Source organism: Morone saxatilis, unplaced genomic scaffold (assembly GCF_004916995.1).
Source record: "Morone saxatilis isolate NCDOM2014 unplaced genomic scaffold, NCSU_SB_2.0 Contig1, whole genome shotgun sequence".
Lineage (NCBI taxonomy): Eukaryota > Metazoa > Chordata > Actinopteri > Moronidae > Morone > Morone saxatilis.
Genome location: NW_023339651.1, coordinates 18,397,665 through 18,417,926, shown reverse-complemented (window position 1 = coordinate 18,417,926; position 20,262 = coordinate 18,397,665). Strand labels below are relative to the sequence as shown.

The window sequence follows — 20,262 nt, the reverse complement described above, 5'->3', positions numbered from 1 at the left end:
GTATGGAAGAAGACTAAAACTAGAAATTGAAACCATAAACTCATTAGGAAACTCATAAATCAAGTGAGAAGTAGGCTCATTTTTTCATAGGACTCATACGATTGTACTTCTTTTTTGCAGCCCATGGAGCTGTTAGAAAGAATGCAGGTTAAAGACCCTTTGGACTTTGGATAAGACCTGGCCCTATAGCTTTAAAACTCCAGTAGCTGCTGTGGTGAATACAAGCAGATAGGATTAGACCTATTATCACACATCTACAGTATGTTTTCTTTTTTTATGTTTTCATGTATCTTTTTCTTTAAAATCAGATGTTTGACCCATAAAACTTAATTTTGCTGTGGGCGGCTTTAAATGACTGCACATCCTATATTTAAAGTAGCTCAATACGGGCTTCCATAGCTGACTCAGTACATTAATAATTCTTAGATAAAATATGAAAAGCATAAAAAAAACTTGTACTCTGCAACATTTGAGCCTACCTAAGGCCATAAGTGCTACATATAAAATAGTGCAAAGATGATATTAAAGGGTAACTCAACAGCAGGCTGTGCTCTCCGACTGACAGGTCTGTTACACCACAGCCAGCATCACTGATGGGTGGTCAGAAGTGAGCTGTGCTGAACCTGTGACCACACCCAACAGTGATACAGCGATGTTACGGCATACAGTAGTCTAGTGTGACACACACTAGAATACACTGAGAGAGAACTTCTAAGCTGCTGTTAAGTATCTCTCTAAGAAAATATTGGTTTATTTCAACTTGGATTTTTTTTCATTGTTTTGGCCATTGTTTCAATGAATGATAAATACATTACACTCACCAATTCAATAGCTAAAAGCTGAAAGCTATGGTAAATGTTAGCTAAAAGAAATGTGATGGTTCAAGAAACACAAGTAGTCAGATGGGTTGGAAACAAACCTCCAGGTTAGTCCAACTTATTTCAAAGAGAAAACAAGGGTAAATATTAAACTGTATGTTATATTTAAACATCGGGCACCGTTTTCAGACCCACTTCCCGCTTCGACCTACTGCAATTAGCTGAGTCCAACGGCTGTTGTTTTTTTAGCCGATTTTTAAGTGATTTTTGTCATTTTGTGTCACTAATTTAATGGTCTGCCTCTGAAGAATGACAGCTGCTGCCCAGCGACAGACGTTCAGTGGTACAGCAATGTTACGCACAAAGAGCTGAAGAACCAGTTTGACGACAGGGGATACAATAACAACTTAATTTGCAGCTTCTGCAACCAAGACTCTGACATGGCAAAGACACAGCCGGGCGGGCTGGACAGAATGAGGGTCTAGTGGGAGAGAAGCTTGAGGGAGGTCGGGCATCAATGAGGCAGCAGCAGCATGTAGAGCCAGAATATTTTCACATCTAACTTGGTTAGACACCAGAGTTTGTGACTGTCTGAACAGTGGAAAGACAACTACTACTTTTGGTAAGTTTTATTTTGTTTCTGTTAAATTTGGTATTTCATGATTACTTAACAAGGCAATTAAGCTGTTCTTAGTTTGGTAGAGAGAGAAACCTGAATTCAGAAGATGCACGTTGTATATTTCTCTATTTAGTAAGAAAAATAGGTGCATTTTGTGTGTTTATTTTATTTATTAAAGCTGAGAGAGCTTCTGCCACGTAGGGCCAAATCATTATAAATAATGTTTTAAAATAAAACCAAAGTTGGAATAATCTGGTATTATCCCTTAAAGCAGAATTTACATGTTCACTGGCAAGTTCTACTTTGACACAGTGGCTGTGTATTTAAGAAGTTACATGATGTACAGCACTTTGGAAGCGATGATGGCCCAAATACAGCTTATGAAGTAAGTCCATTTAAGGATATATACCTGCTCCATCCTGTATTATGACCATCTACAAGAATATAAATAATGTAAGAATTTAATTACACTGGCTTGGCTTTCAAAACCTTTTAGTGTTCATACAACTCTTGTTTGCATATAAGAGTATGATTATTCCTGATGAAATACACACTTGCTTAATGGTCTGAGGTCAGACTACAAGATGAGGACATTACATTTACTGAGAGCTCCTCTTTGAAAAAAAACCCCCTACAAAGTGGAAGTTAATAAAGCTGCATTAGTATTTTAAAGATCCTCTCCAGACATGTATTAAGACGTATATACAATAATCTGCTTGGAACAATAATGTGCATCTGATGTGTTTTTTCTACAAAAAAAGTTTAATTTCCCTAAAAAGTCACCTCCCCCTTCTACCTCATTACAAATTGCAGAATCTGGAGTGATGGGCTGCCACGTAGCGCCCCCCCAGGAAGCAGTTAGGGGGTCAATGCATTGCTCAAGGTCACATTGGCAGTTCCTTGGAGGTGAACAGGCACCTCTCCAGCTACCAGTCCACATTGCTTGACTTAAACTGGAAACCCTCCTGTTCCCAATAATTTTACAATTTTGTTTTATTTGAGTTGAGTTTTTCCTTTCTGTCTCTAAAAGGAGAAATCTCAGTCCTGCTTCTTCACTGACAGACAAGAAAATGCTCAATTACTTTTTTAGGATATTTAATTTCCAAATTAATTGATATCAGTGTAAAGCTATTTTCAGCTTCAATATGAATAAATGTCACTGTCTGAAACCCAGATCAGTGTTAGCTCAGTTGGAGCCTGTGCTGTAGGAGCAGCTGGGATGAACTCATGGCTATGTGAAGCAGCACTAACCTTGCCAGGCATATGATAATGCTCAGCCTTGTGCTCCCCATAACTAGACCTTGAATCAAGCAGTTTATTTTAATAAATAAATAAACATAGAGCAGGCAGCGGAGCAAAGGCAAGGTCACAGCACCAGCACCAGCCCTGAAGATGAAGGAAGTCCACCAGCAAAACACACGTCAGATCATACACAGGATCAGCATGTCCATACATGTTACACATTTATGCTGCAGAACTACGCACAATCTATTTATGTGTTTAAGGTGAATATACAACACGTTCTCATGCCAGGTCATCAAAAACCGACGCTGCTTTGTCACCCGCTCATACGGATGCACCCTATAGTCTGTATGAAACACCTTTATAACACATGGTTCGAATTGGTTGGAGTTTGGTTAGGATTAGGGAAAGATTACTTACAAGCACAAGCGGCATAACAAAACACTGGCATTTGATTCCCTGGGAATGAGGACGGGCTGGAAAATATGGACACACTGAGTCAAAAGAAGAACCCTAAAGAAACCCTAACAAAGATTGCTTTTGATTTCATTACAATAAAAGACAAAATGTTCACATTAAGTTCATTAAGTTAGACGATTGAACTTTTTAAGATTGATGATTTAAGATGATTTTCAAATTAATACAAGAGTTAATGTCCTATTTCTTTGCCATGTTTTTCTGTTTGTGTATGTGTGTGTGTGTGTGTTGTGGGTGTGTGGGTGTGTGTGTGTGTGGATAATGTTAGAGTTCAGGGCTGTAGACAGCATCAATCAGAGCTCTCTTTCACTGCCTGTCTCTGTCTGGGTCCACAGCCCACTGAACAAGTCATTTAGCTGAACTACCTCTGTGTTCTCTCTGCTTCTCCCCCCCCTGTGGAAGGCTGCATTTACAGTGTGTGTGTGTGTGTCACAAGAGGCTGGTCAATCATGAAAAAGAAGACATGGTTTGGTGTAAAAGGCCACACACAGAGTGTGTATCCTTTGCAGAATGATTATCTCTGTATTTATGAATGCGGGTGAATGTCATTCGATTAAAGCAGAGTAACCCCAACAGACCCTTCACTGACCCTCCTGTGATTATTTATTACGGTACTAAATATGTCTACTGCTGCTGCAGTTTACACTTTACAGTCATTAACTGCAGTATGAGAAGGTGTTAAGTGGACAAACTTTCACTTTTCTGACTACTAACCTGCAACTTGGTGTCTGTGGAATACGTTCAATATTTGCAGTGATGGAATGTACATAACTAGGTACATTCACTGTACTTGAGTATTTCCATTTTACTTACCTATATTTACTCACATATACTTATAAATACTGCACTAAATAGACAGACGTACAACTATTATATTATTATTTAGGGCTGGGCAATATATCGATATTATATTTATATTGTGCTTTTAGATATTAATGATGAGTGAGTACACTATTAACCGAATATATTCAACCAACATTACTTATATCCGTATCCATACTCTGAGGGCTTAAACCAGCCATGTGCGGGGCTAACCGGAAGGCCTGAAATTGATATGGGTTGATCAGAAGTTGCTACTAGATATTGTCTTTTGGAGATCGTAATATTGTAATATGGTATACGTGTTGTCTTTTCTTGGTTTCGAAGGCTGCATTATAGTAAACTGATGTAATTTTTAAAACTTACAAGACTGTTCGAGCTCTTCCATTATTTGACTTTACCCATGTACTGATGATTATTTACCAGAAGTCTTGTGTAAATATCGTGTGAAAGCCCCAACAGTCATCCCTACAATATGTCACAATTTGGGCATACAGGTATTTAGTCAAAAATATTGTGACATGATTTTTCCATATAGCCCAGCCCTAATTATTTGCATTGCAGATTTAAGTCCAAATGATGATCATTAATAATTGTTGTACATTAAAACTGTATAAACTGGTTAAAATTTGCTCCACCTCAATCAGCTGCAACAGTAAAAGTCTGCTTACATGTTCATGTGTGAGTAATTATACCACAGTAACACATGATACTACTGCTATAGATATAACTGGGATGGACTAAATATTAGAAACACCTCTTCATTAGAATTCATCAGCAGCACAAATTACAACCTCCAAAATGATCACAAAGTTTACTCAACACCTCTCTGAAACAGTTTCAACAAAAACGGAACATTAGAGCGTTCATGAATGTAGGGCTGTTGGGTTAGACTCTATTACCTTTAGCTATGTGGACCCAATAAACCAACCCTATATGGACCCAATAAGCCAACACATTATGTTTGTATATTGTTATATTGTTTTTACAATTAAATTCTTGTGACAAATCTCTTCCTGTAATATGTTCAATGACAAGCTTTTTAGATGGAATGAAGCACTACATTTATGCACTGCAACATATTTGCAGGAAGGTGGTCTTTGTAAGTGGTGGGTCACAGCATCATAGCACTTAAAAAACCTCTAGAAAATGTAGTTATTCCAGTGTGGCCATGCACCTTTACTGTATCTATCTTTGTGTGCGGCGCATGTGTGTGTAAGACTTTGCTCAATCAGTGGGTGTGTCCTTCAGATCAGATCATTAAGAATCGGGGCAAATGAAAGCGCTCCTCCACTCAGCCTAATGAGTGGGATGAAAGCTACACTTAATTGTTGTCCACAATAGCCGCATCATTTCATTAGAACTAATTACTCTGTCAGCCATGCCAGTGGTAAGGCAGCCCCCCCCCACATATACGCATGCACACAAATACATCCCTGGTTAGCACAAATTCAATAGTCTTGATCAATGAGACAAGAAACAAGGAGGTGATATAGCGTTGGTTTTTGTCTTCTATGGTGTGATCACACTAAACTCGTCTTCTATGAAAACCAGAGAAAAGTTAGAACAGTGAGAGTTATAGAGGAAAGTTAGAATTACTGCATGTTCACATTGCTCAGTTGCACCTGAACCAAAGACTGTAAACACAAATATCCTCAGATTCAACATGCATATTGTAGTCTTTTAGTAACTTATCCCAGCAAGTTAGAGGTTTTGGCAGGGAAGAGAATACAAATAATATAACTGCTGTCCATGTAGCTTTAATTAGAAATGTTTACAGCCTGGTTCAAAATAGCTAATTTCCCTGTTCATGACAACTGTATGGGGATGAATTTTTATAACTCACCCGTTTAAAGGTCCAGTGTGTAACATTTAGGAGGATCTATTGTCAGAAATGGAATTTAATATTCATAGCTATATTTTCATTAGTGTATAATCACCTGAAAAAAGGAATTGTTGTGTTTTTGTTACCTTAGAATAAGCCACATTTTCATGTCATGACCCGGCTTACTCTAATCAGTAGGGTAAGTCATGACTTCAGTATCCTGGGACAACAGGAATGCCTTGGGATGAGAATGGGCTGGAATGGGAGGGTGAGGTGAGTTGGTTACAATCTGCAACTACACTGTTAGATGCCACTAAATCTTACACACTAGTCCTTTAAATTCTATTATAGCTTAAAGTTACAGGTGTCATCACAGGCGGCTGTCTTCAGTAACCAGGCTTTGCCCGCCCACCTCAGCAAAACAACAGAATCAAAATCAACAAATCTCCAGGAACCTATGGGTGATGTCACAGACACTACAGTGCGTCCATGTTCAATATTGTCTATGCTTGAAACCAGAGTGGGCCGTGAAACACTGCTCTTCAACCTGCTCTTTCAAAAAAGCAAATGCTCTAGAGTTCACATGAACTTGTCCAAACATGTGATGTAAATCCAGTCTGTCACTGTATTTCTTTTTTTCTAAGTATTTTTTTGGGGGGCTGTTATTGCCTTTACGATAGTGACAGCTGGAGACGGACAGGAAGTGGAGGCAGAGAGAGGGGATGACACACAGCAAAGGGTCGCAGGTCGCATTCGAACCCTAGGCCGCTGTAGCAAGGACTCAGTCTCAGTACATGGGTCGCCAGCTCTACCCACTGAGCTAACTAGGCACCCACCGTCATTGTATTAAAGTGATTACATTTTAGATGCATATGGCACATGGAGTTACGCGTTTCACACAGCTGTAGCAGTGCTGCAGCACCAGGTAGAAGGTAAGGTGGGTGGGAAAATATTGTAATCTCCTATAAGCATATTTTTGTTATAAAAATCCTATTCCCTATTAATCCTTCTCAATTGAATTACATTTAAAGGTCATATCAGTAAAAAGTATTGGTATTTCAATAATGGTATGTGCCCTCGTATTGTTTTTAAATTTGTAGTATTTTGTCACTTAAGTCCTGGTTGTGTCTTCCCATCAATCACTGTTGTTTTTCTACTTTCTCTCCTCTCCTTCATCTGTCTCTATTTCAGTGTTTGGTCTGTGACAGAAGTTGTCTCCATTAGTCCAAATTAAAGCTGTTTTCGAGGGAAGACAGAGAAGTGTAAATTAGCCTCGGCGAGCTACAGACGCAGCGTGGTGCCCTCACTGATGACGGCTGCTTTTTTTTACACACTGTCTGGGAAAAGCTGGCTGGTTCAAATAAGACTGCAAAGCCATGCTGTTAAGTGTGTGTTAGAACCAAATATAACACCTTTGATATAATATAACAATAGTATTATTACTATTAATAATAATAATAATAATAATAATAATAAGATGGTAGCATTATTCAGAAATGATAACAAACATTAATTCACAAAACAGATATATGAAGAGATTGGGTGTTGCTCAGCCACTGCTGATCAAATGTGATGTATATGTATCTATTTTTATGTTATAAAAGAGATACTTTTAGACCATTTAAAGATTTAAACCATGGGCTGAGGGGCTTGAGGGGATACTCACTATACATTAGGTCCTGTCAGTGTTATTATATAGAGTACAGGATTATTATCACCAATGCATTAACATGTATGCAGCATTTTAATGTGGTAGTTGGGCAATGTTGGGTGGTTTCAATTTAACATTGTATTTTATGCACTTAATTTTTTTGCTTATACAGTTTTAAACTCTTTATCAATGACCAGTAGAGTTATCAAATAAATGAAGTGGAGTATGACAGGTACAATATTTCCTTGTAAGCTTTAGGGGAGCATAAGTATAAAGTACAAGTACTTGGTGGCGGTAAGGTGTCATGATATGCTACAATGCATGGTGGTGTTTCCTTAAAAATATATTGACATTTTTCTTAAAATATGAGTAATATGGCAAAAAAAAAAAATGTGAATGAATGCTTGTTTCCATCCACTACCATTATGTGAATATTAGGAGCTGGTTAAAGAGATAAGTCAGAAAACCTGAAGAAGGCATGACAAAATGACAATGACATAATTAAAAGAGCACCAGCTGAAACTCAAATGGTTAAAAACAATGCATGTATTTATGTGTTGTTACTTTAAATGTACAACTCCATAGGGCACCTTTAAGAACGCTGCTTGAGTAAGTTACTTTCACCGCAGTGACTATTTGAGGGGCAAGGGTGAAAAAAATAAAAAAGGCACCATCATGCAAAAAGTTTTGATGCATTTATGGTGAAACAGCTTAGTCAGGGTTAAGATTAACACTGTAGAGGGCACTTTATTGTTTTTTGTCCATTGGAAGGGCACTCTAGAGTAGTGTTGCTCAAATGGGGGTACCCCATAGGGGTACTTAGAGTACTGCAGGGGGTATGTGAGAGTATTTTCTAATGTTAATTTGAAAAATATCTTTTTTTTAATTTATATTCACTATACCTTTTTTGAATGCAATTGTTAACTGCTGTAAACTGTCAACTGCATTAAAACCTCAATAGTCTTATCACTGCAGTTGCCTCCCTGTCACAGAAAGAAGATCCTTAGTGAAGGTCATGTTTCTCACTAAATTAAATAAGAGCACCTCATCAAAAAGACAGTTCAGAACAATTTCAATGCCAAAATTGGTTTGCCATGAATTTAGTGATGGATTCTAAACATTTAAAATGTGGCATTTAACTGTCTTTCAGTTACAAGGTTGCTGCTTAATAAATCAGACACTGATGGACATTTTTATGGGCTGGTCAGGCGGTACGCAGGGGGTAAAATATTTCAAAAGGGTTACCTAATTGAAAATAGTTTGAGGACCACCCATACAGTGTCGTCAAAAGTACCCAAAAGAAAGGAAAAAACGTTTCTGGAAAGAAGAAACCAATTTAGCTTAAGCTTAAGGTCAAGCTAAGCTCTTGAACCTATAGGTAATATGTAAGGCTGTCTAACTGATGACTGTTTATATGTTTGACGAAACTCCTGTGGTGACATCACCCAAAATTACCAGTCTCACCTGCAGTGCCTTAACTGGTAAACAGAGCAATACCTTCTATCACTGTCCCTCTCTATTCTAAACACTCTAATTGTCTTAATCAACACAAACACATTGGTACCACTGGGGGACAGAAAAATGGCGGGGCCCAGCCTTTCCAACTATCCACTCAGTGCGAAATGGCTCTGTCACTACATTGATATGTTGATGTAAATTAGCAGATTTTCCGATTATAATTACAGCTCACTTCCTCAGAGGCAGAGCCGGTTAGAGTGGAGCCTTATGGAATAATTGGGGACGCAAATGAGAGTATAGCCATGAACAGGAGACATTAAAAAGAATTCCCTTGCTGGGAACACTGGGCTACCTGGAATGCTGGAAGCCTCCAGAACAGGTGATTAGGCAGGAGTAGGTGTCATTAAAACTCCATTAGTGCAAAACCCAACCCCCAGTGCTCATACACACACACACACACACTGCTGAGGTAGACCAGAAGTGTTTGTGTGTATGTGTGTGCACAGAGTATCTAATGACTCATTTAGGACCCCTACCTCTGGGAATGTGACAGTAAGGACCCTCTTGCGGCTGCCTCACTAAGTGCCTGCTTATTAATTAAACACAACCGAGGCTCAGGGGATGACAGCAGTCCTGCATATCAGCCTGTCAAGTTTCACTCGGTGTGGGGCTAAATGAAAAGGGTCCTGCAGCCCAGCTGGATCCACCGGCCGACATTTTGGTTCCATGCATCAGAAGTAATTACAAAAAAACACATAAAAGGCCAAAACAAACCCCACAGACGCTGACATGTGGTCAGACTGGGATTGCTTTCCTGCTGTTTGAGGGATGTAGAAATCCAAATAACCCTGTGTGTGTAGGTAAATGCGCAGTGTGTGTAGGGAGTTTTCGGTCCCAGGGAATTATTTGAGGTGCAGATTTCAGCCACATCTTGAGAATGAGAGAATTGAATCAGTGAAGTGGTGCTGTGAATGCCAATTATCATTCTACCATTAAAACCCTCTTCCCCGGCCTAGTAATTTCCCTCCAAATGTGTTGTTCTAATTATGAATTAAACTCAAATAAGCTTGGGTAATGAACCCAGTTTTATGCCTTTCTGAGGCCATACTTTTTCTGCCTCTGTTGCTGCAGCCATACATAACAATCTGGCTTTATTCCTGTGTCCTGAGCTGGACTTCCAGGGGTGTTTGAGGGAGTATTATTGTGTATTATTGTGTAATTCGCAGAGACAGACCTACAGCTTGTGGCTGCATCACCTTTGATTGAACTTCTTTATATGGCTTTGTTTAATGCTCTCGTATTGCTTTTCTATTACAGCTTTTGCTGAAATGACACAGAATTCCATTTGCTGTAATGCCCTAGCTATTGCCTTTGTTTGCATTGTGGTGGTAGTCTAGCAGAACCGTAATGAGAGATTGAGCCAGTTGCTCACAAGTCCCATTTTAAGTGAATAGAGGAGAGTGCCACTGTGAGCCCATTGTGGCGAGGGCTGAGCCCAGACAAAATCTGGACCGCAATGCCACTGCCCTGCCCACACCCATTAATCCTTAAAGCCGGACCATTAGCAGGGAGAAAAGAGGAGAAGGTGTGTGTGAGAGTGTATACTACATGTGCCTGTGTGACAGCCTCTTCTAGCAGAAAGCCACCAAACACAATGGATCAACACTGCTAAACTGCTCTGCTGAAGTGACAAAAAGAGCAGTTTGGGAAGTCACTGGTGAAGTCAGCATTCGAGACAAAACTTTTCTAGTAACCCTGCAACACTGATTGTTTGCCAAAATAAAATGCCATAAAAGTAAAAAGGGGAAACAGAGAAAGAAACATGCCTTTAAGTTTTGCCTAAACCACACAACTTTAAATATCTGCTGCTATGAATTCCATAAAATTTAAAACTATATTTAGACTTATAACTTGGCTTAACGCTAAAAGCAACTCTCATTTGATAGTTTCTCATTTTGTGTTTTCAAGAGCAGACAGATCTCCAGATGGGGGACGGGTAGAGTAAGGGAATCTTTGGTTTATTTACATCCTGGGTTGCATTTTCAGCTTTGTCCATCATTTATAACTGCAATTATATAGTTATATTGTATACATCTTTTTTCATCATTATGTTGTTGCTGCTGTTTGCATTCCCCAATAAGCAATTTTAAAAAATGCACTGCAGAACTATTTCTTGGGTGTTTAAGTGTATGTGTACTCTATGTGTATATAAAAGCTGTATTTGTTGTTTTATTTTATATGTTATTCTAATAAATGTCATGATCTTTATCTACGTGTGTAGCATGAAGGGGCCACACACTTTTGTTGTATAATGTTTTAAATTATAATGATTGTATAATGATAAATAAATGTCCTTGATCGAGTCAGTAGCTGAGGTCTGGGAACACAATGACATCAGTACAATGAAGTCTGATCATCATCAAATCATTTTAATAAACTGATCAGAAATCAGAAGAATGTCCTCAGTAGCTTCATAATGGCTCACTCACCGAGTTTGAATTATTTTGTTTTCTTTGTGCATAAGAGATGATAATTAAGTGTTAAACTTATTAAACTGCTCTCGATAAGGTGAACAATATGTGCATTTAGTATCTCTGTTTTAACACGGAGCAGGTGCACCCTATGGAGGAACACACTTCTCACAGAAATAGTAATAAATAATTTCATTAATAAATAACTAATTGCCAAATAAAAATAGGCTTCAATACATTTGTTTACAAATTATTTTTATTGATCTATGAAATAGATAATACACTAAATTAACAGTTAAAGTTATTATTTTATATTTTATTTTATAATAATAATATTAAATTATAAAAAAGATTTAGTTCAAATTTAAAAGGAATTTACAAAAACAAATTAAACAGTCAGTTAAAAACACTTAAATAAATTCATAAACAAATTATGTAATTTAAAAATCTGTTTGAAATGCAGTTTAAAAGGAGAAAAAAATAACTGGATTTACAAATTGAATTAAGAATACAGATTTTAATCAGGAATTTAAATGTGCAATTTCCTTTGCCTTTTGCATTTCCTATTAGCTATTTGATTTGCTTAGTCATTTGGCCTCTCCATTTAGCCCTTCTGTGGGCTTTGTGCCAGTGAAACGAGGTAAAACAACGCAAATTAGCCATGGAATGTAACAAGCTCTCTGAGCTGCAACTGCCTCATACCCTAGCTTTCTTTTGCAACATTGTGTTTGAAATTATGTACTCATTGACTGTTTTATTTTGTTTATGTAAATACCGTTTTAATTTAAACTATTTATTGTACATTTGTAAATGTATTATTTTTTTATATTATTATTAATATTATTATTATTATTTTGACCATTAATATATCAAATAATGGATTACTTTGTTGTTTAGTCTATTAATTTATAGATGAATAAATTAACTTGTAAACCAATGTATTAATGTCTATTTTCATTGTACAAATAATTATTGAATAATGAAATGCATTATTATTATTTCCGGGACACTTGGTCCTGCATAGCCTTGAAATTAAAGTTTTGATATTCAATTCAGACTTGTAAAAAAGGGTTACAGAAATGTTACGGGTCTGATCTAGTAAGACTGCCACTGTTAATCTTTTGTAAACCTGCCTCTGCAGCTACTTCAGACATGAGACCAACATGTAAAATTGTCATTATGTTGAATTAATCCAATGTTGCTATTACTGACAGGAAAGATGGTCAAAACTATAATAATAAGTTGTAATAAATCAGAATTATTCCATACATTTTAATTGAATGTAATTTGTATTTTTCTTCATAAAACCATTTTTCAGTGAAAATAAAATATATTTTGATGGAAAAAGTTTGATGCATGGCTCCAGTTCACCTGAGTCCCAGTGATTTGGATCTTCAGTCTCTGTGATGGTGCTCTTAACAGCGCTGGATGACCTCTGAGTATCACTGATTGTGGTGAGAGCTGCTGCATTGTCTGTTCTAATCCCACTCTTCTGCTTCTTTCCTTCTCCACTCCACCTCCACCTGATGATGTCACTGGTTAATTGTGGTGCAGTGCTCAGTGCCTTGGAGACCTCACTAAAAGTGACTGGAATCAGTTGGGAGAAAGTTCCACTCCTTTTCAAGAATACACACAAACACGCACACACACGCGCACCTACTTCGCACCTACTTCGCACCCACTTCGCACCCATAACTGGAGCTGTCACCCAATATACACCTAATGAGGATAAACTCCCTTTTAACCTTGCTGAGGAATTCCATTAATTGTGTCTCCACTGACGGGCCCTTCCATCCCCTCCTCTTTTCCCCACATCAAGCGCTCCGAGGCTGGGGAAAGCGAGCGGGGCCGGCTCCCCTTCTCTTGGAACAAAGTGCCTGCAGGAGCAGATGTTCCACTCCATTGGAGGAACAGGGAGTTGGGTGGTGGTGTCAGAGGGGGGTAAATCTCCAGCCTCCTATTATATGAAATGTTAGCACTGGGTTTGTGTCAGTAAATCTATATTCAGTAATGTGCCTGTGTGTATGTAGGTAGGTAGACTTCATCATCAGTAAACACTTGAGCGGCTTTGGCTGGGCAGTGTTTTAACAAGCTTGGGCACACACACACAGAACTTGATTTCTACGATGTGTGTTTTCGCAGCAGTTTGGGAATTAGGCGGTCAGTGTTTCCTGTGCAAGCATGGTACTAGCTGCCCCCTCTCTCTCTTCCCCTTGGTAATCAAACATGCAGAGCTGCAATTTGCGAGGCAGAGACTCCTCTCTATGCCATGTCGCAGTGAGACATTCCACTAAGAACACAGTGAACTGCATCTATAGTTAATGTCATCTAAACGTTGCACTTGATCTAAAGAGAACAAACAGGGAGGGAACTATAAAGGGTGTACAACCGCGTCACTACCTGCTGTTAAACCATGAGTTGCAGCGCCATGAAAGACAATTAAATTGAAGGAAATAATGTCTCACAGTGGAGGTGCAAGCATAGGTCAACATTCAAGTGACCTGTCGGCTTAATTGTATACATTATTTCTTTGTATGCTGTGACATGGTTAACTGATTGTCCTAGTGTCTTTTCTATTCCAGAACAGAGTTGTAGAGATTGACATCTATCAGGTAAGGTAGGTTCATGATTCAAATGCATGCAATGCCACCAAACCAAAACTTTATTTCAGCTACTAGTCAAGATTCCAAGGTTTTTTAAGACAGCACATATTTCTGACTGAATTACAAGTGAATGTAGACAGGATGTGTAATATTGCCATTTCATGTAATCATAACCATAAAACCAAAACAACTTACATTTTAATACTATATGTCTGATGTAAATAGTATTTAATATATTTAACATATCAATGTTAAACTGATTTTTGTTATTTTGCATTTATAAAAGAAAATTCACTTTTGTTTACTAATTCAGGCATGGTGACAATACAATACGTGACATCAAACATTTAAATTTTTTGTCATGTGGAGCCACATGTTTCCATCTCTAACAGGAAAAACTCTGTGGGACTTTTCCTTAAGATACTAAATATAGTTGTTAGTCATTAATGAATTCTAGTATTAATTAAATATTAGCTGTCATTTACAAATCAGATCAATAGTGGAATTAACCTGTGTCTAGTGATTTACTGCTATCAGCTGTTAAAGGCTACTGTTTCCATACGCAACACTCCTCATACCTAAACAACAAAGTAGGTCTTTTGTGGAGTACCTTCTTAAATTATCCATATGTCGCATTAACAACTCATATGAGCATTTTCCATGTGCCACTTCTATGGTTAAGTTCCGGTTACATTTAGACAACTAAAGGTACTTGGAAAGGAAAGATCACAGTCATGCAAATAGTCAAAGTCTCACACTTTGTATACCCAACCAAACATTCAACATCTAGAGGTGTTGATGCAATATAACCATTTCATGATACATGTGGTCTTTATTTAGTTCACCTGAATACCTACTATGTGGATTAAGTTGCCATAATGCAGGATTTTAAAATCCTATTATTTCTGTAATTTCTGCTTTGTACATTTCCAGCATTATGCACTAACTGTTGCTGTTGAACTGTTTCTTTCACACAGATAAAAAGAATTGCAGCATCCACCTATCCACAACTCCGACTCTCCAAGGACCACTTAAGGACGGGCACCGAAGATGAAACATTAATAAGCTCTGCCTAATTTGGGTTAGGGGCCATACAGAGGTAAAGCCGTGAATTATTTACAGCATTATGGAGCAAGGCTGTAGTGATAGTGGTAGTGGCTGGTGCATTGAAAAGCATCCTATGGAATACCTGATGTACACTGCCTGAAACATGATTTAATACTTTAATACTGTATAGAGGAAAGTAGGCTACAAAACCTATTTTACATAAGAAACAAGATTACCAGCTCTAGATTTCAAACTAGCGGTTCCTTCTGCCAGTTTCACAGTCCATATTAGAAACACGAGAGGTATGTAATCTGCTCATACCTGCCTTTGACCTCCCATTTATGATTTACTTTTACTTTGACAATTCTAGTATTAGATTTTTCTTAAAATATCTTGTTTTGTCTGCATTTGCTACTGTGTTCTTGAAAAGTACAGGCAGGAGTATTGCATAGTACGCTAAAGTGAATGATTCCAACTGGATATATTGCCCTGCAGTGTATGGTATATCCGTACAGTGAAGCAGTAAAATTGTGTGTGTGTGGTGCAGTTGTCATCTCACCCCGAACATCTGCCGGAGGTCAGGGTCTCGGAAACGGAAAGGGATGTTGGAGACGTGTAACCTCTTGGGCTGCTGCTTCTCCGACGAGTCGCTGGGCTGCAGGTGGAGCTGCTGGGAGCCCTCCGTCTGTGCAACCTCCTCTGCCTGCTGCACAGAAACACACAGCGTGCCACAGATTAGCTCCTATAGTAGTAGATAAAAATCCTGAGAGGACTAGAAAAGAGCCAGGTGAAAGGCAAGGTGCTCGAGGGACATGAAGAAAACAGACCCTGTACGCTAGTGGAGGACTGATAGAACAACGTGGTGAAATATTCAGAAAGCAGATAAGTGTGTGAAGGGAAAGACTAGGAGAGGGGGCATCAAATAGAGCTGTTTCAAACTCCACTCTGTTTCTTCCTGTGTAGCTTTAAATGTTTAAGTCTTAAGGTTTTGGTATGGTTAAACGGTAATTCCGATATTTTTTAATAGTTCCAAAAGTTTGGAATTGGTTGCTTTGTGCAACGTAATCCTTGGGGGACAATGTGCATATCAATGTACGTCCTAAAAATGCTTTGTTTTGCCACTGACTGGCCCACATTGTTATTCTAAGTGTCTGACAACATTATGGAAAGGATCCCTTCAGAGATAGACTCTCTGATTAAGAGGGAAGATCCTTCTTGTATAACCAGTAACAGCCGTTATATCTTTAGTGGTTATTCTCTCTTCTCTTCAATCCCAAACACCAATATTAGGAGATAGATGTCTGTGCTACTTTTCTGGGCCTAATCTCACCACAACTCATACCCAGATAAGTGGTGGAAAATGGATGGTGGTGACGTCATGTAATGACTGGGTATTTCAGAGGTCAGTCGACTATTGTTGGCTGTGTGCAACAGCTTTATATTTGGAACAAGCCCTAGAACAGCACTCAGATGTAGCAATTTGTGGAAATTGTGGGAATCATGTGACAGGTTTGTTTTTTCTCTCTCAGTTGCGGAACTGATGGAACAACTGCTACTACTGTACATACTCTGACAGTCATAAAGACCTGAAGCAAATCGGTAATATCACAATCTGAGCCATTAGGTCCAATAAAAGACAAATAGTTTTGGTTGGCTATAGCAAAAAGCCCATTGGAGCCAGTCAGAATCAGTCATGACCCTTTTTCACCCAACAATTTATGTTGCACATTAGAAAAACAGCAGGTTCCCAACCTCACTGTTTGCTGGGATGTTCACTATGAATTTATGTCAGCAAGATTTATTATAGCCTAAACGATAGGTGAACTGTACACTGCAGACGAAACACTAGCTTTATCCTGCTCTGCATCCCATAAGCTGGGAACGATGTGGCCATTGGTTGGACTGTCTCATTTAACTCATCAAATCGGTTAGCTCTACTGGCACCGGCAAGCAAGAAAAGTTCTGATCAACATTCACAATTGAGCAACTACATTGTTGCAGGCTGACATTTTTTTCCCAGATCTCTTCAGTTTTTCACATTACATTACATTTTTTCATACAGTTGAACTGTGTTAAATGTTTTTTTTAACTTTGCATTCATAGCACTTGTGCCACAAGCTTCAACCACTTATCCAGTTATCGTTTCTGTGGTGTTGGTGTATGAAATACACTCTCTGTTGGACCTACACTGTAGGGAAACGAATTATGAATGAATTTTAAAATGCTTTTTTGTGTGAGACAGCAGTCAGACACAGGGAAAAATAACAACAGAGAGACAGACAAAAAGATGGCTCTCCCCTCAGATGGTTTGAGGTACGTCGCAATTCTCTTAAATGTGTCCACCCTTCCCTTGCCTTGCATCTTGTCTTTGAATTTTAGTCCCTCCCAATGAGGACATGAGAGTTGCAGGAAATGAGGGGGAATAGTGGAAACATGTCATTAGCGAAACATGACGTAAGTGATGTCCCTTTCTGATGATGACGGAACAGCTGGATCAGATGCAAGTCTGCAGGTGTTAACAGCTCTATGGCGAACTTTGATGGTCCCTCCTGCTCCTCAGAGCAGAAATAAAAGCATTGGAACATGGCAGACTGGAACGATATCTGGGTCAGACGAGGAGTGAGCAATGATCAAATAAAGGGACTGTGATGTACTCCTGATTTGATCTTGTGTTATCTCTTGGATGATGGGACAGATTTTAGTCCAGTTTTAGAAGCTTTGTTTGTCAGGTTTAGTTTCTAATATTGATTTAGGTTCTAGGGAACCCAGGTCTGATGACGCATTGTATGGCTGGCCTGGGTGGCTGGCACAATTATTTTTGTTGGTATTCACATCATCTATTTGAACTGCTACTCCTCAAATAGAGACCTTCTGGTTTTGGTCGTAACCGCTTCTAAATGTTTCAAACTGTTGTTTGCAGTGGGAAGCAAAAAAAGGAGGGAGAGAGAGAGCCAGCGCGAGAGAGAAAGAGAGATAGAGAGAGAGAGAGAGAGAGAGAGAGAGAGTAGAAGGAGTTGATGTACAGGGGATGAAGAGAGAGAGAGAATGAAAAAGAAAGAGATGGAGATGGAACGATGATGTCAGCTAAACCTGCCCGATCAATGAGAGAGAAGTGCTGAAGGTAGCGGCATTTATACCGAGAGACGTAGAGAGAGAGAGGCAGAGAGAGCGTTTTCCGTGTAGGATCGAACAGTTCAGTCAATCTCACATCTACACTCGCCGGGGTTCCTGTGAGTTGATCATCGTTCTACACACAAGGATTACCGTTGTCGTCCAATCCAAAAAGCTATCCTTTTGTATCAAGATGTTAACCTTTGGTGACGCTCAACCTGCCATGCCGGGTTTGGCGGTGGGGTAGTCGTCCGTTTGTGAAGCCTCCAGTTTCTGGACTCGTCCGTAGCTCACCTGGTTCCACACAATCTCAACCACCACTGCCAGATAACACAAGTCACGAACATTGCATGTTTCTGAAGAGTTCTTTTAAGTAAAATATCCATACTCACAGCTAACAAATCTGGATCCAACTATTTCGATCAGCACCTGGCACTAGTTTTGACATTTTGTTACTCTGAGTCTTGGTGCGTTTGCGAGCTGGACTGACCTCACTGACGAATGACTTCAATCACAAACCGCTACCCCCCGCCCTACTCAAGCTTACCACTGCTTTATGGTCTCATATTTTCACCTGTAAACGGGACGATCATTTGTCACGTTAATGATACATTCCATTACTGCATGGAAGAAGACCTTGACAACTTAGAGATTAGACCATACAACCCATCAGGAAACTGTTTACTGAGCTAATACACTCAGCCAAGGTAGGCTCCATTTCTCCATTAACGACACTATAATTTGTAACAGAACTTCCTGTCTTGCTTCTGAAAATCATTACATGATGCGGAAAAGGGGCCACAAGTCTAAGGACGACATCTCATGGTCATTGGACTGGAATAATGTCCACAGAACCTGAGGACAGTTTCATGTCTCCATTCACCCACCTTGAAGTGCAACAAATCACAACACTGTCGCCTACCATGACAACCAATGAAACTTCTAACCTACTAGAAAAGCCTGGAGTGCCTTAATAATAACTCCATTACTCTTGTTCCAAAAATAACTGTGGTTTGGTGAAAACGTTCCCACTGGTTTTTGTGTGTTGTACTTTAGTGTATTTTTTCTTTAAAAAACAAATGTTACTATAATATATAAAATACGCTACTTATTCACAACTACAATTGTCCTATCTCTACACAGTGGACTCAACTTACACCAGTGTGAAATAATCCTGTTCCAACGTTTAGCCAATGCGTCACAAATCCTCTTACATAGAGTATGTTTTCTTTTTCCTTGTTGATCCCTTTTCCAAATGGAATCTTCCATCCAGTGTGATATGTGTACATGGAGCCGGCTGTTAGTCTTTCCATTTAAGTCTTCAGCATAGTGTTATGGAATGGAACGCTTTTAAGGCTGTTAAGCCTTCTCTTCTGCACATCGAAGAGCCTAAAACTCCGTCTCTGCACTTCATTTCTTTCTTTGTCTGTGGTCCGCCACTATGCCTCCACCATCCCATGGGGTGCGGCCAGCAGCCAGGCAAGAAAGGAACAATAATTACATGAACATTATCATATTACAAACAAGCAGCCCAGCTTCCTCCTATTTGTTCACCACGAAACAGTCCCTGAGCATCTACAGTGTGTTGTGTGTGTGTGTGTGTGTGTGTGTGTTTGTGTTGTGTGTCTTGTCCTGTGTGATGAGGACATCTTCTCAAACTAATACTCTACCACAACAAAGGCTCTCTTCTATGCCAGTTATTACAAACACACAACGCAGACCAAAACTTCCCAAAACATCTCCCACCCTGATTACACACCCAGTTTAGATTCTCCCAGATGTGTCGATAACTGTTGTGTTTGAGAGAGAATACTTGTGTGTCTTGTCTGTGTTTGTGTGACACCCTGGACCCACATGTGTTGTGTTGTGTGTGTTGTGTGTTACTGCTGAGCTCACAGTGCCGCCTGCCGGCCTACATCCCCAGCCCTATAATGGAAGCCTTATCATATGGGGGAGGCAACCATCCAGACAGGTAGATTACAAATCGGTCTAGACGGGTCCAAGAAGCCTTTCTCTCCACCAGGGATTAGACCAAAACACCACACACACCAGAAAACACACACAAGCCACATGCAAGGCATACAAAAAAGCCAGACTTGTGTGCCCATATTTAACCCCTGT

At 39.2% G+C, this 20,262-nt stretch overlaps 1 protein-coding gene across 2 annotated transcripts in view; it reads right to left on the bottom strand.

Annotated features, from left to right (window-relative positions):
• LOC118327932 (RNA binding protein fox-1 homolog 3-like) overlaps window positions 1-20,262 on the bottom strand; it is a 61,425-nt gene that overhangs the window by 36,306 nt on the left and 4,857 nt on the right. For both annotated transcript variants that reach the window (XM_035661476.1, XM_035661470.1), the window contains exon 2: window positions 15,590-15,736. In XM_035661476.1, coding sequence (XP_035517369.1) covers window positions 15,590-15,736 — 147 coding nt within the window. The remainder of the gene's footprint in view (window positions 1-15,589; window positions 15,737-20,262) is intronic.